The sequence below is a fragment of the Diabrotica virgifera genome, chromosome 1 (genome assembly GCF_917563875.1).
Source record: "Diabrotica virgifera virgifera chromosome 1, PGI_DIABVI_V3a".
NCBI lineage: Eukaryota > Metazoa > Arthropoda > Insecta > Coleoptera > Chrysomelidae > Diabrotica > Diabrotica virgifera.
In genome coordinates this window covers 190,955,216-190,980,848 of record NC_065443.1, presented here as the reverse complement: position 1 = coordinate 190,980,848, position 25,633 = coordinate 190,955,216, and the positions used below count along the sequence as shown (strand labels likewise).

General features: G+C 32.9%; 1 protein-coding gene across 1 annotated transcript in view; it reads left to right on the top strand.

Annotated features, from left to right (window-relative positions):
- Nucleotides 1-25,633, top strand: part of LOC126878988 (retinoblastoma-binding protein 5 homolog) — a 114,139-nt gene that overhangs the window by 59,195 nt on the left and 29,311 nt on the right. Inside the window, exons 7-8 of the mRNA XM_050641867.1 lie at nucleotides 4,609-4,784; nucleotides 17,824-17,922. Of these exons, the coding sequence (XP_050497824.1) occupies nucleotides 4,609-4,784; nucleotides 17,824-17,922 (275 nt within the window). The remainder of the gene's footprint in view (nucleotides 1-4,608; nucleotides 4,785-17,823; nucleotides 17,923-25,633) is intronic.

Genomic DNA, 25,633 nt, shown 5'->3' with positions numbered 1-25,633 from the left:
TTGGTGTTTCCATTATCTGAGGAGCCTACTCCACTGACCCACGAGTATTTGACACACATCGTGGTTGCTTTGCACAATATTTTTGCGTATGGCCAAAAGCTTGGCATTTTTGCATTGAGGCACGAGTCTGGATTTTCTTAACGGCAAAATCTGAACTCTAACTTGTAATATATCGAAATTATGAATATTTTATCGATATTTCGATCGTGTCTAAATGATAACATGAACATATTAAAAGGTTGTTTACTATTATACTTTAGCTTGGGTGTAGCTTCGATGAGCTTGTAGCCACGTGTCCTCAGTGCTTGGACAATATCATTAGGCTTTACAGAATTATGTAATCCAGTGGCCATTACTTTAATGGACCTATGTTGCTTGTTTTCATAGGAATGCCATGAATATTTCTTATCATATAATGCTGCGGTAAGCAGTTTAAAATCTTCCTCTTTTTGTACATTAATTTTAATAGATTTGTTGTTGATTACTTTTATTTGAGAGTTTTGATAGTACCATAGCATGAAGATCGTTAAAGTTGTTCTCCCCTTCTACTATAATCGGTGGGGGTTTCTCAATTATTTTGTGTTGTTATATTTTTCTCGTGGTGGTGTTAGGGAAGTGTCCATTTTCCTCTTTTTCCTGTTTTTCGCACGAATCCACTCTGTTTCCTAGCAAGTTCATCTTCGTCTGTATGATACTCAACCTTCTCTTTATCGATATTGTTAGACAGTTTTTTCTCGAGCAGTGTATATTTTTCGTTTAATTCATCAAACATTTTTTGCATGTTAATTAGCTGGTTTTGTAGTTGTTGAGTTGCTTCCAAGGCCTTCTTCTTCTCGGCCTCAGATGATTTCCAACTGCTAAATAGCATTTGTTTATTTTGTGAACGTTGATAGTTTTCTTGAAAAAGCACATTATTCTGTTGTAATAATATCGCTTTATTTTGCGATTGGGATAAATTTGGTTGTACAACATTTTATTGTATTTCTACTTAAATTTCCATTTTACACTGCGTCACGAGCACAGTTTTATATGGAATTTCTATTCAGAAATTTTTAATGATTTAACAAAAATAATTATCAGTAGTAATTGCACAAGAGCTCTAAAATTCTATATTAATTTTAGAGATCGAGTGCAATTTGTTGCGATTATTTCGTGAATAAAACTGTTCAAAACCAAAATTTTATTGTAATTGATTTATGTAAGTACAAATTAGTACAATTAAACAAACAGTTGTTATAAATATTAATTTGACGGTTGAAAGTCATCACTTTTATAATTTTTAAAAGATTAATTGTCATTAATGTCACTGAATGTATTTTTTCGTAGCAACGAAGGGCATCTGACGTAATATACTTGACGACGGGAAATTATCAAAAATTATCGATTTAATTTAGATTTCTGTAGCTTTCTATTGGTCAGAATCTCCTATGAATGAAATAATCAAATAAAATTTACCTACTTACGCAGACTGTCGAAAATCTGGTATTTTTTTTTTCATTCCATTATCACTTTATCACTAATTGCTATTTTATCACTTTCGAGTTTATTAATTACACGAGAAAAAATACATTCTCGTTCAACTCAACGGTTCGGAAACGATGTATCTTATCTATTTCAATTGTTTATTAATAAATTTATTTGCAGCACTGAAAAACTCTTTGTAGACATGGAGAGCCAACACGTCCGTTTTGTTTCGATGCTGGATACGAAGTAATTTCAGTATAATTCATATTACGAAGTTCTGACCATGATACGAACGAAATGGTGTTGTACAGAATGGGAAGAGACTGAGAACTTTTGACCACCATTAAAAAGAGAAAAACAGCATATTTGGGGCACATACTTAGAAATGATAAGTATGAGTTATTACAGCTTATTAAGAAGGGTAAAATCTAAGGAAAAGGGGTCCTGGTAGATGACAAATATCCTGGCTGAAAAATATTCGCGACTGGACCGGGTTAAACATACAGACGCTTTTCAGAAAAGCAGAAGATAGAGACGAATTTGCAATGGTTATAGCCAACCTTCATTAGTGGAGTCGGCATTAGAAGAAGAATTGAATCTAAAAAAATGGAAATTAGATTGTCTAATCTCCGGTAAAACATTTTACAACAATCTAAGAAATGAAATGATCGAACAAGCTTGTTAACAAAGTAAATAAATGGGATGCTACAGTGAAGAAAAAAACATTTTCATGATCATAAAAATGGAAAAACTATAATTCAAATTGCTCAACAACTACAGAAAAAATATCGAGGGTATACCAGCAGAACGCACTAAGTCAATTTTTTTTTAAAATGTATAAATATTCTCAATTTCTTTGCAACACGAAAATGCAGCAGCTGCATAATACTATGGTCAAATCTGAGAGTGCAGGAAGAGTCTATACCGGTTTCGGGGGTTGTTTCCCCTCATCAGTAGTCCCATATCCTCTTCTCTCAGATTCTTCCACGTACCACAATTTAGGCCTTTCCGAATTTCAAAGAAAGAAATGTCACGGATGAACTAGGGCCATCTACCGAAAAACAAAGTAAGTTATCAATCGAAGTAGCACAGAAAACGACAATATAAATATCGTCTCCATACCACCAGATTGACAACAGGTGGAATACTTTCTTTGGTTACACTTCCTGAGATTTTCAAAATTTATAAATCATGCAGGATGCCGAGGAAATTAAGATGAGAGAATTTTAAATAATTCACAACTCATCTGCTCAGCGTGGTAAAAGCTCGCAACAAGAAAGATTCCTTAATACTCAAACAAAAGAGTAAATGAATTAAAAATGTATAAACATTCTCAGTTTCTTTGCAATACGAAAATGCAGCAGCTGCATAATACTATGGTCAAATCTGAGAGTGCAGGAAGAGTCTATACCGGTTTCGGGGGTTGTTTCCCCCTCATCAGTAGTCCCATATCCTCTTCTCTCAGATTCTTCCACTGTACAAAAATATTGTCTTTGCTGCAACACTCTTGTCTTGTCCCTGTTTGATTATGGTGACGTAATTTATGGCGACTCTATATCTTGGTTACTTAAAAAGTCAATCCAAAAAATCCAAAATAGTTGTGTAAGATTTTCATATAGAATTCCGTATAATCGCCATATAACTCCTTACCTTAATCAACATAACATCCTCAAAATGGTTTATCGAAGAAGGCAACATATGTATAATTTTATATACAAAATTGTTAAGACTGGGAAACCTCCATATTTAAAAGAAAAATTTTCAGCTTTGTCTAGAATACATACTACACGGAACACTGGAACATTTCTTCTTCCGCGTCACAGAACTGCGGCTTTCCAAAAATCATTTTCTTATCTAGCTGTCAAAATGTGGAACGGGCTGCCAACAAGAACAAAAAACTTGTCTCTGTTGAACTTTAGAAAGTACATAAAAACATGTTATAACAAGAACAACTTAACTAAATTAAATCATTAAATATTTTTTTACCATCTATCCGGCTGTCGAGAATCTGCACACTGTCCGGCTTCTCGTCCTTGGCACTCTTTCGTTGGGTTTAGTAAGTTATATAAATATTATCTTATTTGATTTGTTAATGCCCTTCTCCTTCCACACAGTTCAGTTTTGGTTTAGTTTATTAATTTTTTCTTTTGTCACTACAAAATGAGCTCCTACTGTTACCGTATTAATACGTAAATTTAATTAAATATTACTTCTCATTTGGGTCTTTTCGCAAAGGTCTACCTTTGTGGTGGACTTTTTGTAATCGGTTTTATAATCGTGAGAAGATCCTTTTTTGTCTAAAACTGTTATTTATTTTCTGTTGTATATTGTAATATTCTGTTTTTGACAAAATAAACTTTTTGTATTTGTATTGGAACCGTGCAAGTTCGGAAAAGCGACACCTGGTTTCATAGCTCGGCAACATTTTTCGCACTTCTAATTATATTGGCCAATCATATTAGTCCTGGTTACTGGACAATTGTCAAGGCCATAGCCCAAAAAAATTATAAGAAGAAAAAGTAATATTAAGGTTATGTTATTAAAAGGTAAACAATTGTTTGTAGTAAATAAAATTAATTATTAAAATGCACTACTACAAGCAAAATACAATTAATTAAATTTACTTTTATATAATAATTGCATATATCAATATTTTGGAGCAACATATAATTTTTCTTCTTCATTGACAGTAGATATGAAATATACGTCATTTTGACAATTTCAATTGACAATGAATTATTTAAAAAAGCTGCAAGATTTCTCCGCTATTCGCGCACGATCGTTTCTCGTATCCCCTCCAAGTACTTGCACATGGCGAATACAAGGAAAGTAACAGTGCCAGTGCTACGCTTCAACCGCCTATTATTACTCCTGGTTTTACCAAACCAAAGGCACTCATTTTATTTAGGCTGAATCGACCTTGGGCCATAAGATATTTAAAAATATCTAAATGTTCTCGCCGGCGCCGGGATTCGATCCCCGGCCGACATTCTACCGCCTGAACGATCCTGCCCTGCAAGAAGGAGTAATCAGCAGATTATTATTTTATTATTATATCAGCAGATTGTGTTATTTGTTTATTATTTGTTTTGTAAATATCTTGTTTGTACACTTTTTGAATATGTTCCAATTATTTTGCTCTAGGTGTTGTAAGTGTTTGGGCTCAAAATCAAGTTGAAAATTGGTCAGCATTCGCTCCAGATTTCAAAGAATTAGACGAAAATGTTGAATATGAAGAACGAGAAGGTGAATTTGACATAGAAGATGAGGATAAATCAGTGGCAAGTGGCGGTGATGACAAGGAAGATACGGATTTAGAGGTACATTTGTTCTATATTTAATTTTTGTAATCGGTATCAATTAAAAAGATTAAAAATAAAAATAGAAAAATATAGTCCATGTGTGAATATAAAGACAAATGAAAACATTATTGATATTCATTCTAATTGTTTTCTAATTGTTATTCATCTAAATTCTACTGTAATCGTTAGTCCTGGATCCCACGTACCAAAGAAAAGTTTATTAATAACAAGCTGAAAATTTGTTAATAGCTTAACGGTGTCAAGTCGGACAAACTTTGATGTACGGGAACACTGGAACAGGGGAAGTTTTAATTGTGGATCATGATAAACGTGTCGTCCTGACAAGTTTATGATTGTGAAAAGTAGCAAGTTGTTTTTAAGTTTATTCAATATCCAACGTTATATAATATATTAAAAAATTTTTGTCCCACAAAAATGTTGGGATTTTAACGAGTCCAACTCGTAGAACATGTCACATCACAGAAATTATGTTGGTGATAAATAGCAGTCTGATTTTTGCAATGAGAGTTTAATGAAAGGTTAAAAAATCAATTAGAAGTTCTGTCCGACAAAATTAATGGGAAGTTTTCGTAGTCCGACGTTCTAAACATGTAAGATATAGACAAAAATGCTGGTGATAAATAGCAAGCTAATTTTGATTTTTTTTATGTACAAATTATATTTTGTAACTCAAAAAGTTATATGTCGGACAAAAAGTGTGGGAAAATCGAAGGAAATAATTAAAAAATCATTTTTTCAAAATGACTTAGTTGCATATTGATAAAGCTATTTTAGTTGTATATTATTATTTATTTTCACATATTTGATTTTTATATACATACATGCACACTCCAAAAACAGTGAGGTAAGTATAAATGCATGTATACAAAAAAAAATATTTTTTGGGGGGAATTTGTTCTATATATTCTCAAAATAATAATAGAAAATGCCATAGAACATGTGAAAGTAATCTCTTAGGGTTTTCTAATTAGGCGCATCAGAAAGTATGGAAAATTTCCTTCAAAAAACGTTTTTTTTTTTTTTGAGTGAATTTGATGGCCTTGGCCGAGCCAATTAGCCAGACATTTTGTTATTTTAAAAACAAACAAATTTGATTTTTCAATCAGAGGAATTTTTTCTGTATTTCTAACTCTAAATACATAACAAACTAACATTATTATCTACAATTATTATCTAAATAATACTCTGTTTTGGTTGTTCATTTTTTTTTGTAAATTTTTATTTTTTTTGTATTTTTTTTTGCATTTTTTTATATTGTTAATTTGTTTTTTTTTATTAATTTTTTTATTGTTATTTTTTATAAATTGTTTTTTTTACTACGCTAAGACGTAAACCCGATTCATCCTCGCGGAGGTTTACATCTTCTTAGTTTTTTTTTTTTTTTTTTTTGCATTTTTTATTTTTTTTTGTTTTTTTTGCATTTTTTATTTTTTTTTGTTTTTTTTTCTTTTCTTTTTATCTTTTTTTTTGTTCTTTTCTTTTTTCAATTATAATATACAATAATTACTTAAATCTACAGGATTTAAAACAAAATAACAACAAAACAAACATGTTTGTTTTGTTTTAACAAACATGCCTGCTTTGTTTTAACAAAATTTCTTAAATACAGGGTAAATTTTATTGCTACAATCTATATTTACAATTTTTGATATGTTCGTAAATTGTTTTTAATATATTAATCTCTTCAGAAAAAATCAAATTGTTCAGGTAGACGGGAAGTGGAATTTTTAATATATTAAGATTATCATAAAATTTGTTTATATTTACTGATTGATGTGAACATTCGAGGAGAATATGTAGTAGATTACCTTCTTTTCCACACTCACAGTTAGGTGACTCTGTGAGACCCAGACTGTACATATGAAGGGGGGTAAGAGCATGATTACATCTCAATCTATTTATAACTCTTATGAAATGGCGATTTGATACAGAATGAAACCATCTTTTAATGGGAATTTCAGGTCGCATTTGTTTGTAATTACTACCAGTTCTCGTGTTTCGATAATACCTTTGCCAATTTTCTTTTTGGTGTCGTCTACTAATAATATCAATATCCGAAATGGGTAGTAAGTTCATGGGAAGTTCTTCGCCTATTTCTAGGGCGGATTTGGCTAGCCTGTCTACTATTTCGTTACCCCTAATGCCTGCGTGTCCCTTTATCCATGATATAATGATGTTTTTTCCTAAATTTGCAATTTTATTATAAAGAGTCATAATTTCCAGTTCTATATGATTGAGTTGTTGGTACTTATGTACGTTAGTTAGTCTATCAACGACACTCTTACTGTCTGTAAATATTATGGAGCTATAGGGTTCGTTACTAAATATGTGTCTTAAAGCAAAAAGTATCGCTATCATTTCAGCGGTGTATATCGATGATTCACAAGGCAATTTGAATAATTTTTTAAATCCACTTTGAATATTGATTATTGCACATCCTACTTTGTTTTGTACTTTGGATCCATCTGTATAGTAAAACTGATAATGTGGCCATTTATGAAGTATAAATGATTGAAAAACGGCTGGATTTAAATTAATATCCATAAAAAAAGTATTAATTTGTTTTGAGAAAATTTCTTCTAATACATGGGAATACATAGGTGAAACTTGATTTTCATAAGTATAGAAAGTACTTCGGTATTGAGATATTTTCAAGTAACTATCTACAAGAAGGGGACATTTTTTCTTTGTCCAATATTTATGAGTTAGATCTAAAATTGATAACTTATGTATATCCTGCAGATAGTTTGTATTTTTTCCTATAGCTCTAGTAATAAATTTATCACTTAAAAACTGTCGTCGAAATTCCAGGGGTGGTTCTATCGCCTCAACTTCCATTATATTAACGGGTGTAGACTTCAAATATCCAAGACAAAGTCGAAGACATTTATTTTTTTGTATTTCTAATTTATTCAAATGTGTGTTTGCAGCAGTTCCATACAGATGACAACTGTAATCGAAAATAGGACGAATCATAGTACGGTAAAATAAAAGTGCTATATTTGGATCGGCACCCCAATTAGTTCTACAAAAGGCTCGTAGAATATTCATTGCATTTTCAGACTTTTTTATGATATGATGCATGTGATCCTTCCATAGAAGTTTTCTATCCAAATAAGTACCGAGATATTTTATACAATTTTTAATAGGATATTGAATTTGACCTACTGCCAAATGACCCTGTGGAATTTGACGATTTCTGGAGAAAATGCAAATTTCTGTTTTAGATTCTGATATTGCTAAACCAATATTTTGATAGTGATTAAGAACAGCCTTAATTGAGACATTAAAATTATTTTTACATATATCCAATGATTTGTGGGATGTGTAAACTACTACATCATCAGCATATTGAATAATCTTTGTTGTGCTATTAATACAATTTTCTAAATCAATATTATATAAAATATATAACATTGGACTTAATATGCTACCCTGTGGTAGTCCTATATTTGTAAGACGTGGAGTGGAGATGGAATTGTTGATTTTTAAAACCGTCCATCTATTAGTGTACAGTGTCCTCAGAAATCTAGCTAAGTTGATGGGAAAACCATTGTCTACTAGTTTTTTATACATAATGTCCAAATTAACGGAATCGAATGCAGAAGAGACATCTAGAAAAGCAGCCATAGTATACGCATTATCAGTAAAGTTTATTAGTATAGATGAGACTAAGGAAGTTATCGCATCTTGAGTTGATTTTGATTTTCGAAATCCATATTGAGATTTTGGGAAAATATCTTCTTGCTCTAACCAGTGTTCAATTCTATTTTTTATTAATCTTTCTAACGTCTTTAGGAAGCAAGAAGCTAGGGATATTGGTCTATATGAACTATAAGAATTTTCTGGTTTTCCAGGTTTTTTAATAGGTATTAGAATATATTCCTTCCAACTCTCTGGAATTTGTGACGTGTCATTCCAAATTTCATTAAAAATATGTAATAATGATATTTTATATTGAAGTGGTATATGGTATATCATGGAATATGAAATATTGTCTTTACCTGGAGCACTGCTATTTTGTTGACTAAGTACTCGATCTAACTCCCACAATTTAAATGGTTGTTCTAAGCCAAACTTATCCCTTGAAACTGTTTCGCTGTATTCTGGAAAATATTGGGAAGGTACCCACTGAGGAGATATTTTATTATGAAATTCATCTAGCCAGCTTGAATTTGGATTTATTGGAAACTTGTTGGACTGTTTGCGGTTTTTAAAGGCGTTTACTTTCTTCCATACTTCACTGATTTTTGTTTTGGAGTTAAGGCTTTCGCAGTACTCTATCCAATTCTGTTTTTTCTTTTGCTTGAAGAGTTTTTTTGCGACAGCATCAAGTCTCTTAAATTCAAATAAATTATTCCTTGTAGGGTTTTGTTTATATTTTCCGTATGCAATTTTACGGTTATCAGCAGCAGTTTTACAACTTTCGCACCACCATTGGTTTGAGATTTGTCTCTTATGTATGACGTTAGATGAAAACTTCGGTATTGCTAAATTGGCTGCTTTATTGATGTTTGCTATTAACTGTTGATAATTACCGGGAGAATTTTCAGCTTCTAGTACAGAGGTGTATAAGTCCCAATCGGCCTTGTTAAGATTCCAGATCTTATGAAAAGTTTTCAGTTGGAGATGAAGTTATATTATCTGTTTCCATGTTTATGATAATCGGAAGATGATTGGATCCATGAGGATCTTGTAAGACACTCCACGTTAAAAAATTTGAAAGATCTTGAGTACAAAATGTTAAGTCAATAGCAGATGGACTGTTACTAGTTGCTAATGTGGGCGACCCATCATTCAGACATATCAAATTACAATGATCAATACTTTCTAAAAGTTTTTTACCATAATTGTCTTCAATTTCACAGCCCCATGCGATACTGTGGGCATTAAAATCGCCACCAATAATAAAAGGCTTAGGAATATCTGTAAAGAATTCCAACCATTGTCTTTCAGATATCTGGGTTTTTGGTTCAATGTATACTGAGACAATAGTAATAGGATTTTTGTTTCGAAAAATTTGAACTGAAATACATTTATGAGTGAAAGGATGTCTATTTTTAAGATTTATTTCTTCACATCTTATGTTTGATTTTAATAAAATGGCAGTTCCACCATACCCGTCTGCACGATCTGATCTAAAGCAATTATAACCTTTAAAATTATAATAGTATTTTGATTTAAACCAGGTTTCTGAGAGTAATGCTATGGAAATTTGATTTTGATATAGCAGATATTCTAAATTTACTTTATTAGCTACTGCTGAACGACAATTCCATTGCAGCATATTCATATTTGTGATGTCTGCGAATTTGAAGACAAGGGTTGGTTTACATGATTACTAATTAATTGAACTATTTCTGACTCTGATACATTAAAATTGTTTGTTTGTTTTATATTATTTATAATATTGAGAACTACTTCTAAAACTAAACTTATTGTTGAATTTAATTCCTCTGATTGTGATTTTACTCCAACTGAGTTTTTTAAATAATGTTGACTATTAAAAATTCCTCCCGAGACAAAAGATGAGTTTGGTTTAGAAAGAATTTCTTGTCTTGAAATTTCAATGGGATTAGGGCTAATTAGCCTGTGCCTTTTGTTTGGGCTTGAAGATGTAGGAGAAGAAAACATGTAATTAGTAAAATTATTTTTATACGATTTGGGTTGTAAATTCTGGGTCTGCGAGAATTGTGGTTGAGAAGAATGAGACTGTATTATGCTAGATGGGGTAAGTCCAGATTGAATCCGTTGGGGATAATTTGTCGAGGAAATTACACTATTTTCCATGGCAGAGGTATTAAGAGCGACTATGTTGGCGTATGTATTTTTTGGGACCTGTTTATTTGCATCAAAGAAATTAACATTGGAAGAACTCATGGTCTCCTTCACAATTTTTTGCCTTTTAAATTCTGGACAAGAAGATAAATTAGTTGTAAGGTGATTTCCTTGACAGCTAAAGCAACGTGGTAGGTAGTCAGTACTAGTACAATCTTTTGTGGTGTGGGATTCCTGACATTTACTACATCTCGGTCTACTTCTACACTGACTACCTAGGTGGCCGAAACGGAGGCAGTTATAACATAATAGTACCTTTTGTTTGTAGGGTTCTACTTCCTTAATAACCTTATTAATAGAAATATATTTTGGCAAAATTTGGGATTTAAAAGTAACAATGCAAGATTTAGTAGCAACATATTCTATTGACTTACCTTCATCTGTAATTTTTTCTACTTTACGGTTTATTCTTTTGACGTTAGAAACTTCAAAATTGCAATGTTGATCAAATGGTTTTATTTTACCTTTTATATACTCATCCGAAAAGTCTTGTTCAATATCTCTAATGACGCCCTGTCTATGGAGAATAAATTTTGGAATGTACAATACAAAGTTATTTTTAACAAAAATGTTATCGTTTTTATGAGTTTTAACTATTTAGAATGGGAAATAAGCCACAATATTATTAAAAAATGATTTTTATTAACGTTTCGACGCCCAAATCTCATGTAATCGAATGAACTATCTTTCAGTAAAGTCGTCCCAGGAACGCAACTCATAAATATTGGCAATATCATTTTAAAGTCATCTACTTTAAAATGTATCATATGTATCTGAATTGCCGATATAAATGAGTCAAATTAAATAAATTATTAGAAGAATTTTTTTACTAAGCAACAACATTTTTGTTTATATTAATAGTATTTTGTATTTTGACAACGGCACCCGATTTGGGCGTCGAAACGTTAATAAAAATCATTTTTTAATAATATTGTGGCTTATTTCCCATTCTAAATAGTTAAAATTGTAAAAATGCCACAAGAAAATAGCTTCAGAACAACATTTTTATGAGTTATTAGAAAATTCGCTGATTTATAATCTTGTAACTTGATTCTAATCCTATTCCGACCTATAGAATCAATACTAATAATTTTGTTATCTATTTGCGGGAAGTTAGAGAGAATTATATCTCCAATTTTGAGAGCATTTAATTTGCCTTTGAATTCAGCTGTATTATTTTCAACATAAATATGGTATGGCCCTAAATCAGTACTTACATACACAAATTCCTCTCTTTCTTTTGACATAATATTGTCGATTTTATCATTTGTTGACGAATTTTGATTAATTAATAAATTATTATCAGTACTTACCGGATTATTTTCATTACAAATGTTATTTTTATTAAAGGTTGTCACCTGTCCGACTGGATAAATATCCATACTTACATCTTTAATTAAACTTATCTTTTTTTGAGGTATATCTGGGGGTACAGGGTCAGGGGGTTTCCCCCCGACTTGCAGGTCCATTTAATTGGTTTTGAACACTCTATCCAAACTTCCTTATATACCACCAAATTTGAACAACTATTTTAAGACACAATTTTAATCGGATATTGTTTAATTTGGTTTTACTCTTGCTGATAAACACGTCTGAATCGTAGGTGAACTACAGTAGAACTTTAATGAAAAAAAAAACGCTAAAAACTAATATTTTCTTCGGAGAAATTTAAAATATTGGTTTTCACTTTTGACGTTTTTTTGACATTGTCAAAAAACGTTGTATACATTTTTTTTCCATAATCAAATCATAACCCTGTAAACGACTTAGAAAAATGTGAAGAGTGTAAAAATTCGGTGCTTATAAGCATAGACGTAAATATGACACATGCTTAGAAGTATGTGTATGTAGAAGGCTGCATTTGTCTGTGTGACTTTTGTGCTCTATACAAAGTAGTATTTGAAAGTATAATATGGTCTCTGACTTTCTGTTTGCCTCGTGTGTTGGAAATTAAAATTTATATTAACTGTTGAGTATTTTGCGTCTGTTTTTGAGTGTGAACAGTTTAAATTTTAAGCCACCAAATGAAAAAGTGAAAAAATTCAACGGAGCATTTTTGAGTAATTAATTGTCGAACATTTTATATTCGTAAAATACTTGGTCATCAATTCAATGAGATTCAGTTGCCAGATAATTGTGAAAATTCTATTGGATATCATTCTTCATGCTATAATGCTTTTTTAGTTAAAAAATGGCTTGGATTGAAGAAGGGTACCTAAATAAATTACTTATTAAAATTCTATATCGTAATTTTTCTCAAATTTCTACAAATGAAATATATAATGTAATATGACACATGGCTAGAAATAATTTGCTGCCAAAATAAATCGAGTAGTTTAAGTTTGAAGTTACGATTGCAATTTATTATGAAATATTGTCAAAAGTGACAGTTTTTAGTCTCTGTAGCTTGAACTATAATAATCTTAAATGGCAATGTATTCATAGACATATTATTAAGTGTAGACAGGTAATACAGAGCAAAAAGCGTAACGCGGAAGCAGTCGATCGGTTGTCTATCTGTCTCTTTTAACCAAGCGATCCCGCGCATGTGACAGACAAAGATGGCTAGACCACTCAATCCTTAATATTGGCATTACACCTCGATGCACAGTTATTATATCTATGAATGTATTACGGTGATGTACCTAAATGATTTTGAGATAAATCAAAATATTATTATTGAGATAAATCAAAAGATTATTATTGTAGGTACTTTTGACATAGAATAATCACCTGTTACTGAAATTTCAAAATTATTTTTTTTTAATTTTCCGACTACTATCTGTCTCTTTTAACCAAGCGGTCCCGCGCATGTGACAGACAAAGATGGCTACAGACAAAGATGGCTAGACCACTCAATCCTTAATATTGGCATTACACCTCGATGCACAGTTATTATATCTATGAATGTATTACGGTGATGTACCTAAATGATTTTGAGATAAATCAAAAGATTATTATTATTGAGATAAATCACAAGATTATTATTGTAGGTACTTTTGACATATAATAATCACCTGTTACTGAAATTTCAAAATTATTTTTTTTTTATTTTCCGACTACGAAATCTACCCCTTATTTTTCTCCGACAACAGTCATTCTCTGTAAGGAATAATTTACTTAATTAAAATTCGTTTTTGTCGGAAAGCTATTTATAACTGCATTTTTGTCTATATCTTACATGTTTAGAACGTCGGACTACAAAAACTTCCCATTAATTTTGTCGGGCAGAACTTCCAATTGATTTTTTTAACCTTTCATTAAACTCTCATGCAAAAATCAGACTGCTATTTATCACCAACATAATTCCTGTGATACGTGTCGGACTCGTTTAAATGACCACCATTTTTCTCGGACAAACATTTTCTCATATATTATACAGGGTGTCCCGAAAAGAATGGTCATAAATTATACCACACATTCTGGGGTCAAAAATAGTTCGATTGAACCTAACTTACCTTAGTACAAATGTGCTTACAAAAAAAGTTACAGCCCTTTGAAGGTACAAAATGAAAATCGATTTTTTTCAATATATCGAAAACTATTAGAGATTTTTTATTGAAAATGGACATGTATAATTCTTATGTCAGGAACATCTTAAAACAAAATTATAGTGAAATTTGTCCACCCCATAAAAAATTTATGGGGATTTTGTTCCCTTAAACCCCCCAAACTTTTGTGTACGTTCCAATTAATTCATTATTGTGGTACCATTAGTTAAACACAACGTTTTTAAAACTTTTTTGCCTCTTAGTATTTTTTCGATAAGCCAGTTTTTATTGAGATGCGGCTTCTTTTTCAATATATTTACGTAAAAATTTTATGGGGGTTTTGTTCCTTTAAACCCCCCTAATGTTTGTGTACGTTCCAATTAAACTATTATTGTGGTACAATTAGTTAAACACAGTGTTTTTAAAACTTTTGTCTCTTAGTCTTTTGTTCATAAGTCACCTTTTATCGAGATGTAGCTTCTTTTTCAAAATATACCTAAAAATGTAAATTATAAATAAATTTTCAGATTATTAACAGGTCTCTATAACCGTACTTAACCATATACAAATATGTGGTGGATTCGACAAATATTCAAAATATCTCGATAAACACTGGCTTATCGAAAAAGTATTAAGAGGCAAAAAAGTTTTAAAAATAATGTGTTTAACTAATAGTGCCACAATAATAATTTAATTGGAACGTACACAAAAGTTTGGGGGGGTCTAAGGGAACCAAACCTCCATAAAATTTGTATGGGGTGCACAAATTTTACTTAATTTTTTTTAAGCTATTGCTGTCGTAAAAATGCCACTTGTCAATTTTCAATAAAAAATCTCTAAGAGTTTTCGATATATGAAAAAAAATCGATTTTCATTTTGTAACTTCAAAGGGCTGTAACTTTTTTTGTGTGCACTATTGTATATAGGTAAGTGAGGTTCAATCAACCTATTTTTGACCCCAGAATCTGTGGTATAATTTATGACCAATCTTTTCGGGACACCCTGTATAACTGTGGCTATTGAATAAACTTAAAAACAACTTGCTATTTTTCACAATCATAAACTTGTCAGGACGACACGTTTATTATGCTCCACAATTAAAAATTCTCCTGGTCCAGTGTTCCCATACGTCAAAGTTTGTCACACATGACACCGTTAAGCTATTAACGAATTTTCATCTTGCTATTAATAAACTTTTCTTTGGTACGCGGGATCCAGGACTATGTTATATGTAATTGTTATATGTTAAACAAACAAACAAATAATAATTGTATTTTAAACTACTATTAATGTTTTTATTTTGTCACAAATATTCATACTACTGTTCTTATAACTCTTTTCTTGTTGCATCTCAGAGTTTGTCAAAAATTTCGTTCGGAATAACTGAAGAAATTAAAAAAAAATATTTTGCTCTTGAAAAAAACTGAAATCTTCACAAGTTTTTACTAGGTTAGTCTGAAAACTTAGCAAGTTGTCAGACCTTTTAAAAATTTTCAGACTAGACAGATCTAGTAAAAATATTTTGTGTTTAAAAAACATATATTTAATTATTATTTCACTGAATCTTATCCGCCTAGTAAGGGAGCGTTCAAGTATTACGTAACGCAATATTTGAACGTTTAAGATTTTTGACCCCCCTCCCCCGTTGTAACGCGCCGTAACGTTTTTCTGTACCCCCCTCCCCCTGCCTAAACGTTACGTAACACCCAAGTTTCCATTTGATACTAAACGAAGGTACAATCCAGGGGTTCACCGTAAAAAATAAACGAAAGTTGGGAGATTTTGATTCTGTAGTTTTTTTTATTATTTAAGTTAAAAAACAATACGCCGCCGTAACGTTGTACAATACCGCCCTCCCCCTAACTGCGTTACGTAATACTTGAACGCCCCCTAATCAAGTAATTTAGAATACTACCAATGGCAAGGGAGCCCAAGCGGGAATTTTTGCAGTTACTCTAGCGCGTCAGATTATTACATGGGGAGAAACCTTGTACCCTGAAAATGTACTTCTACCATATATTGGCTCTTAATGCAGGGGAGTTCATTAAGGGGGGGGGGCGAAAAAAAAATCTATTCTTAGAAAAACTCGAAATCGTCAGGTTAAGATAAGGTCAGTTAAGTACATGCAAAACAGTGTATTGAGTGTATATTTCAAAAATCTAATTACTTTAAAATCTTACATGGGAGCCCCCATTTTTTGTTGCAGATTTTGATTCCTTACGTAAAAATAAGTAACTTTTTTCGATACATTTTTTCGAATTATGGATAGATGGCGCTATAATCTAAAAAAACGATTGTTGGAAATGAAAAATTAAATTAAAAATGGAAAGCCCCCACTGAAATGAAAAACTTTACTCAACTTTTTTTGGTTTAAGGACCTACTCTTCACAACCCAATAATAGGTCCCCATAACGCTCGAGTTACTGCACATTTAGCATACTTTGCTCCCCTACCACAATAGGTATCTAATTTAGAATTCATTGTGTAGAATTTTCCACTAAATAATCTATCATTGAGAATTCATCATCAACAGCTATTCCATCCATCACCAGAAGGAAGCCTCCCTTAAGTGTATCCATTAATTTCTGTTTGTTGTTTTTTGCACCCATTCGTGACCAGCCATTCATTTGAAGGCATCAGTCCATCTTGTTTGAGGTCTGCCTCTACTTCTTTTGCTTGTCCTTGGTTGCCATTCAAGAATTTGCTACGTTCAACGGTTGTCTTCCATTCTTCCTATGTGACCTGCCCAGTTCCATTTTAACATGGCAATCTTTTGGATCACATCTGTTACTTTTGACCGTCGCGTCGTCTTATTTCTTCCACTGTGAATTGGATGCACTCAATACTCTCGGAATCTCTTATTGGTTTTCCTCCTCCGTTGTATGAGAGCGATAACATTTCTGGATAATTTTTGCATTGTGCGACTACTCACTTAACAGGCAAATATGAACTTTAGTGCTAAATCGTTCAAGAATAGTTGGTCGGTTGTTGTTAGTGTGCGCCCTCTTTACCAACTAGTTGGCTCGGTATGCGCACTAACAGCCCAATCCGACTAAACTATCGGCCGATAAAAAGTCTGCAGTCTGCGGGGGCTCTTAGGGATAATTCTACGTGAAAAAGAAATGGCAGTTTGCTTTATAAACGTTTGTCTCCAAATGCTTCGTTTCCGAGATACAGGGTGTTGAAATTTTTCTTAAAAACTTATTTATTATAAACCGGTTGAGATATGCAAATGAAATTTGGTGGGTATTGCGCAATTATTTACATACAATTAAGAATTTTATATTCATCATTGGCGTGCATACGGGTAATATGACCCGTATGCGTAGTCTTCTTTTTTATTTCTTCTAAAATTTTTGAACACTTCTGCAGGTAATCTGATTAAATGTGTTAGTACCTAAGTGTAATATTTTATACATGTGTAATATTATAAATATTATGTTTTTATGGGATTAAGCCACAATAATTGACTGTGATGAAAAAGTCCACTAACAACTTTTCGGTTATATTTTTCACACATTTTTAAAATAATCTTTTAACGTTAAGCAGTAGTCAAAAATGTAATTTTCATTACAATTAATTATGCCTTAATCCCATCGAAACATAATATTTAACTTAGAGAATCAAGATGCCACAAGAACACAATTTCAGAGTCTTTGATACTATTATATTCTTTATTAACCGAGAGCATCTTTTTTTAATTGTAGGTAGATGTATCGACAGTAGATCCTGTAGCAGCTTTTTGTAGTTCTGACGAAGAATATGAAAATTTAGATTGCTTACAATTTTTACCAATAGCTCCAGAGGTAATTTTAAAAATTTTTACAATGCAAATATATACTATGTATAGAGAAAAGTTTTTATCTTAAAATATATCTACTGCAAGGATATAGTTCTTCCACGCTATATTTTCCCATACATGAAATTATTCACAGAAACTAGCATCGCAAAATTAAGCCGCTTTTCCATAGAAATCACAATAAGTTAAACAAGGATAAACAATAAGGAATGTCTTTGATAGCTTTCAATTTTGACGTTTATAATTTTCAATGACTGGCAGTTTATTGGTTTATTTGCATTTTTTTATTTGGTTTTATAAATCAATAAAGTTTTATTTATTTATCAATAAAGTTGATTCGGTTTTATTTTTATAAAAAATAAATATAATATTTCACTTAAATAAAAAAAAGTACTGACTTTTTGGTCCCCAGATAAAGGCGAGTATTTAATATCGTAGTGTTGATAACTCAATTTGTGAAAAATTTGCAATTGTATCACTGTTTGCCCAAAGGTGCGATATATTAAAAATATTAGTTGTTTTTTATGTAATTCACTCGATATTTTCGTATTTCTCAACCTTAGGTAATATTAACAACTTGACACTGTCCAATGAATCATATATGATTCAAAGAGCGTGACTGCAAACGGCAACTGCAGACGACAGTTACAGTTGTTACCATGACAGACGTCCTGTTTTGAAAGAGCTCCTGTTTTGCTTTTATTTGAAGCACTTTTGTTGCAGGTTTTGTTAAAGCTGTTCAGTATGGTTGGCAAAAGACTTGAATTATTATTATTATTATTATTATTACTATTACATAACAAGTAAGGGCAGAGGAGCAAGCTCCTATTATGCCCAAAAACAAAGAAAAATAACAATGTAAAATAACTACTGACAGTTACATAAAATAAGAGATATTAGTAAAATATCCATAGAAAATTTAACATCGTGCAATTTTTATGTATGAAATATTGTCGTATCCAGTCTGTTTTTAAACGTATTCACTGTAGTTGCTGATATGGTGTCTCGATCTAAATTATTCCAAATATTAAATATCCTGTTAGGCAAGAAGTTTACTCTGGACCGTGCTATTGCCTGCTCCTTCTTTAATTTGTATTGGTGGCCTCTTAATCTATCATCTCGGTTTATGGTAAACATGGTATTTAGGTTTCCAAAGTTGTATTTCAGAATTCGGAAGCACAAAATTAGATCACCTCGAAGACGTCGACGCTCGAAAGTCGTTAGATGAGCCATGGTGAGTCTATCTTCATAACAAGGTCTTGCGCGGCCGAATGCGAGTCTTGTAGCTTTACGCTGCACATTTTCGATTAATACCTTGTCACGAGCGAGATCTGGATTCCAAACCGGTCCTGCAAACTCAAGAGTAGGTCTGACGTATATTGAATAAAGTCTGCACATGGAATTTAAAGAAATACGTGTAAAACACTTACGTATCAGAAATAGTTTCGAGTTTGCACGTTTACACACCGACACAATATGCTCCGACCAATTTAAGTCACTGTTAATTATCACTCTGAGGTCGTTGTGGGAGGTTACCGAGCTTAAGGGATGTCCATTTATAAAGTACGGTAGTGACGGGTTGTTCTTGCCAATGTGTAGTACAACGCATTTCTCAATGTTTAGAGGAAGTAACCATTCCAAGGACCACTTCAATATTGTATCGAGATCATGTTGAAGAACATGTTGGTTAACAATAGGATTAACGTACAACTTGGTATCATCAGCGTAAATGGAAACCTTACTAGATATAATGAGTGGAAGCTCGCTTGTATAGACACAGAAGAGAAGTGGTCCAAGTACCGATCCTTGTGGAACTCCGCTCTTGACAGGTTTATCTGATGAATATGCTTCCCCAACACGAACTCGGAAATACCTATCAGATAGGAAATTCTGAATCCAAAAGTTTAACTTTCCGCGGATACCAAAGTGATCCAATTTAGCTAGTAGTCGACGCTTGGGAACACGGTCGAAAGCTTTGGAGAAGTCTAAGTAGACTACGTCAACAGGATGCCGATCGTTTAAAGATGACGACCAATCGTTAACACAATGGAGTAAATTCGTGATTGCTGAACGACCTTTAATAAAACCATGTTGTTGGTGAGGAATCACATTTTCGTGAAGGAGAAACTCAGACATAGCTTCAGAAATAATGGCTTCCATGATCTTGCTGACAATAGGTACTAGGCTGATTGGCCGATAATTATTGCAATCAAGTTTATTGCCTTTCTTAAAAATAGGAGTAACCGAAGCCAATTTCCACGATGAAGGGAGATAACCCTGATTAAAGGAAGTATTCATCATAAGGGATAGAGGGATTGCTACAGAATCTCCGCATTGTTTTAGGAAAAAGGAGGTTAGTCCGTCCAAACCAGGCGATGAATTGTTGCGTAGTTTCCGTAAATGTTGTTTAATTACCTCCGGTGTGAAAGAGATGTCATTAAGAGTTGCATGCAAACGTGGACACATTATTTGAGGAACGGCATCATTAGGTTCATCTGTAAAAACCTGAGTGAAAAACAGCGATAAAGCATCAGAGGATTCTTTATTCGAAGAACATAAAGACCCGTCGGCTTTTTGAAGCAATGGTATGGAGACTTTAGACGATAAAGATGTGCGAATGTACCGGAAAATTTTCTTATTATTATCACTTGCAATGATAGATTCTTCAAAATCTTTCCTTAGGTTTAGCAAAGATTGTTTTACTCTATTGGAAAATCTACGGTGAACAAGAAAATCATCAAGGGAACCTGTGCGTTTATAAGATTGCCGAAGCTTCCGTTTATGTCGAATTAAGCGTGTAGCGGCAAGGTTGATCCAAGGTTTTAATTGATTTCTAAACAGCTGACGTTCAGTTGTATGAACTGAAATAGTTCTAGTTGTAGTGTCAAGAAAAGTGTCCCACATTGACGAGGGATCGATTAAGTTATGAAAAAGGTTATTCCAATTAAGTTGATGTAAAGCGGAATTAACTTTAAAGAAATCTGTAACTGTTATAGTCTTTGTATACATTTTGTTAAGACTTTTCGATAAGTTAAACTGAATGTGGAAAGTTATCACTGCATGATCGGATTTTCCAATTGGAGAAGATATGTCTATCGTTGAAATTAATTGTTCTTCGTTTGTAATTACCAGGTCGACCGTTGATGGTTGATTATTAAGTCTAAATCTAGTAGGTTTGGTGATAAGTTGCGACAGGTTGGAATTTATAATAAAATTTTTAAATAAATTATGAGAGCTAACACCGTCAGTTAACGAAATAGCTGGCCATGAGATATCGGGAAAGTTAAAGTCACCTACGATAACAAGATTGTCAAGAAGTGATATTTCCTCAAGTAATTCAATAAAAAGATTATCAGTTCCTGGTTGGGTATCAGGGGGACGATACAAGCAAATTAGATTCATGGTAAATGAATTTCTGGTGATAGTCAGGTGAAGAATATCTAATCCGGCAGTCTGAATATCTTTAGCACAAATAGAAAAGTTATTAGTAATTAACTCCGAAAGATAAATACAGACCCCACCTCCTACGCGATTTTGTCGGTCTTTACGATAAATAGTGTAACTAGGTATGGCAATTAAAGAGTCAGGAATATTATTATTCAACCAACTTTCAGCTATACAGATAATATGAGGTGTTATTAATTGAATATTACATACAAATTCAGTAAATTTAGCATTAAGTGAAGCAATGTTTGTATAAAGAAGTAGCCAATCGTTGAACATAGAGGAGTTTGGGTCAATGGCGAAATGTAGTAATTTTAGGAATGCCTTGGATGTACTTAATTGTCAAGTCCCGTTCACCATTGTTTTTTCTAGTTTCCAGTTCGCTTCGAAGGTCTTTCAGACGTTGTTGTTGAATTGGAGTTTTGTCGTCAATTATGGAGAAGGATTCAGTGTCTTTATCTTCTAGAAGCTTGGATTTGTTGCGTAGAATTTATTTAGCAAAATAGTCGGAAGACATAACCACTTTTAACATACGAGGGAAACGTTGATTTGGTTTGCCAACCCTGTAAAAACTCAGCGGAGTTTCTTGACACCCAACAGAACTCAATACCGATGTAATAACATTATTGTCATGATCTTTTTTAGCCTGAGATGTAGAACCCACTTCGGGGACGCCTCTGATTAACACATTTTTGGCTCTTGTAATACGATCAACAGCTTCGTTAGCTATATTATCCGCAAATTCTACTGATTTAAGAGAGTCAATCTGCTTCAATTTTTCATTTGATTCGGCCAGTTTATTATCAAATGCATCCATTTTACTGTTAATATCTAATTTGAGATAAGATAAAAGATCCTTAATTTGAGAAATGTTAGCAACGTTTGTGTTAGAAGAGTTGCACAGAATACAAATACCACGAACTTTCTGTCTGGTTACCCGATCGTCAAGTGAAACCTCTGTGCAGCCCATGTGAATTTGTCGTTTACATCCATCGCACTGAAGTTTTCGATCGTTGGCAGGTATCGGTTTTAAACAATTCCCACAATTAGGTGACGTAGGCATTGTAAAGTTTTTACTGTGAATATGCTGATAAGGTTTACGAATATGATAAAATGTACTCACAAAAACTGTTCCAAAAGGCACTTTAGATTGCAAATTTTACACTGACTAATTAGCACTTTTTGTAGAGTTTATTGCACTTAATAGGATAGTTTATGTCTAATGAATTAATAATTAGTATGTTATACAAAATCAAACGATTTGTTCGGAGCTACGAAATACGTGGCGATTGACTTGCCAGTAGCCTAATTCACTCCAAAAAATTAATCACTACTCTGCGATGGATTTTTTATTACCGAAAGGCGTAAATTTTCTTGTTCGCTCATATAAGATAAAATATCTTCTTTACTATTTCGACGACGTTTTTTACTGCCGAGTTGCTGGTCAGCTTTGATAGAAGTACGTACATAACTTTTAGTAGTCATGCTAGCTTGATGTCATTAGCTTGTTGAATATTATATTCAGAATGCGTGACAGGAGCCTCTTCTGTACTGTCCTGTGCTGAGGCTGCGTGTTATCCTTCCAAACAATTTCTTTCATATGTGAATTTTTAGAATTCGCATTTTTGCAGTCGAATAAACAGTTTGAAGGGTACAGGTCCAAAAGGGGGCAAGTCGCAATTTTAGTAAAAATAGAGCTAGTGGTGCCATCTTGTAGCAATTTTAACGTAGAAGTGGCCAGTGGCTTGTAGATGTCTTAAAAGCGCTCAGTACCTGTGAAATGCTAATTCGTAAATTACGCATACACCGCCAATAGGGGGCAAGTCCTCATCAAACAGGTCCTAAAAGGGTAAAGTCCATGTAAACAGCTAATAAACACGTGCAGTTTAGTTAGGTTCGTCTGTGTAGTTAGTGTTTTTAGTGTTTTCATTGTTTTCCAAGTGATTTAAAAGTAAATAACAATGAATACAGAAAACAATAGTAGTGGAGACGAGAGTGAAGTAGTGCCTAGACAGAATGAATTAAAAAAGAGGAAAAAGCACGGCAGAATGAGAGATGTCATGAAAAAAATTAGACTGCAGAGTCACGAGGTAGGTGCAACCTGTAATTGTCGTAAACAGTGTTTTCAAAATGTGCCTGAAGAAGCAAGAAAAACTATACTGAAGAATTTTAACACACTGACTTCTATTAATGAGCAGAACTCATACTTATGTGGATTGATTACGGTACTTCCTATTCGCCGAAGAAGGCCTAGGAAAGATGAAGATGAAGCAAATTTGAGAAGTGCTACATATACTTACAGGGTACGTTTTTGCACTGATAATATCTTAAAAGAAATAAATATTTGTAGACAAGCTTTTATGTCTATTCATGGAATAAAAAAAAATAGGAGATATTACAAAAATCACTAAAAATGACTGAAGTCGCTCCTAAAGATAAAAGGGGAGAAAATAAAAACCATCCTAAAAAATTGGAATCCCATGTTCTTGCAGCAATATACGAACATATAAAGTCATTTTGCAAAAGGAAATACGCCAGCTTACAATACAAAATGATGTACACAAAAAAAAAGGCTGAGACATTTTACAGTAGAAAAAGAGCTGCGAAGAAAAAAGTCGAACCTCTGTGACTCACGAAGCTATTTGTCTCGATTTTGGAAAAAATCTTAGTGTCCCAAACATAACAACAAACGATGTTTACTATAAGAGCCAGCTGAACGTCTATGCCTTTAATGTCCATATTATATCTACAGCAAAAAGTGTGTTTTACATTTACCCGGAAACACTTGGCAAAAAGGGAAGCGACGATGTATGCTCAATGCTGAATGACTTTCTATGGAATTTTCTCGATGTACAAGTAAGATCGCTTGAAATATTCTGTGGCTCCTGCGGGGGGCAGAATAAAAATTAAACCATATTTCGTTTTTTGCATTATATTGTCCACAATACACGTAGACTTGATTGTGTTAAAGTTACTTTCCCTATTCGTGGACATTCCTACATGAAACCGGATAAAAATATGGGCTTAATAAACTCCAAACAACGAGCTGAGATTCCTTCCGATTGGGTTGAAATTTTCAGAAGTGCTCGTGCAAAACCATCGCCATTTGACGTTGTGGAAGTAGATCAATCCTACTTTCGATCATGGACGAATTTTTTTACTACTAAAACAGATTATTTGAAGAAATTTCCGTTCAGTTCTCGCCCAATTCGAGAATTGGAAATAAGTCAAGAACATCGTAGACTAATATATTACCGGAAGTCCTATAATGGAGCATGGGAGTCTGCAATACTGAAGGAAAAAGAAAGTAAGCGAAAGGTACCTGTGCTACTACAAAATGAATTCGAACTTCCTCCTTATTCTTATTCAGGTATAAAAAAAATATGTCGTGAAATACTATTATTAAACAACATTATTTTTAGGCTTGATACCAATCTCAGCTAAAAAATTTAAATGTCTACAAGATCTAAAACGATTCTGTGGTGACGAAGCAAAACAAATTTTTTGATAACCTCATCAAGAATTAGAATTTTTTATATTAATAACTTCTGTCTGTTCGTCATTTTAAATTGTTTTTTTTTGGACTTAGCCCCTTTAGGCCAATAATGTTTGGTGGTTTGGCCAATTAAGGCTTATGTACTATGTTTAATAATATCAATATAAATTTAATTTCTTGTGTGTGTCTCATTAATTACCCAAGTAACTGATCTAATCAACAGAGTTCATGATAACCATCAATAATTTATCAATAACTGGTTTTAAAATTTAAACTTCGTTTTGTACGAAATGAATATTTGGTGACTTAGCTCTTTATGAACCTGTACCCTTCGTTTGTTAACACCACCATGTCGTCCAACTTCACGACGGCACTAACCGCGGTACTGTGTTCGGTCAAGTGTCGTCTGCCGTCGGCCAGCACAGCAACTGACGTTCTGCCGGGCCGCAGTTGCAGTCAGATGTCGGAATCAGTCTCATATAAAATTAATAGTGCAAAGTAGTTACGTCTTTCACGGCGACAACTGCAACTGCCGTTTGTAGTTACCGCCTGCAGTCGTTGTCGGAGTCGTACCTTAATCCGTACGTCCATGAATCAAATGTGATTCAAGAGTAGGTCTTATTTTGTAGGCATTTTTAAAAATGAACGTGATGATAATCATCACACATAAGTATATGAGCGTGTTGTAATAATCATCAACTTTGAAGTGTGAAAAAAATTGGTAAAATATTACACAGTACTCTTAGTTTTATATTATACCAGTAGGGTAAAACAACAA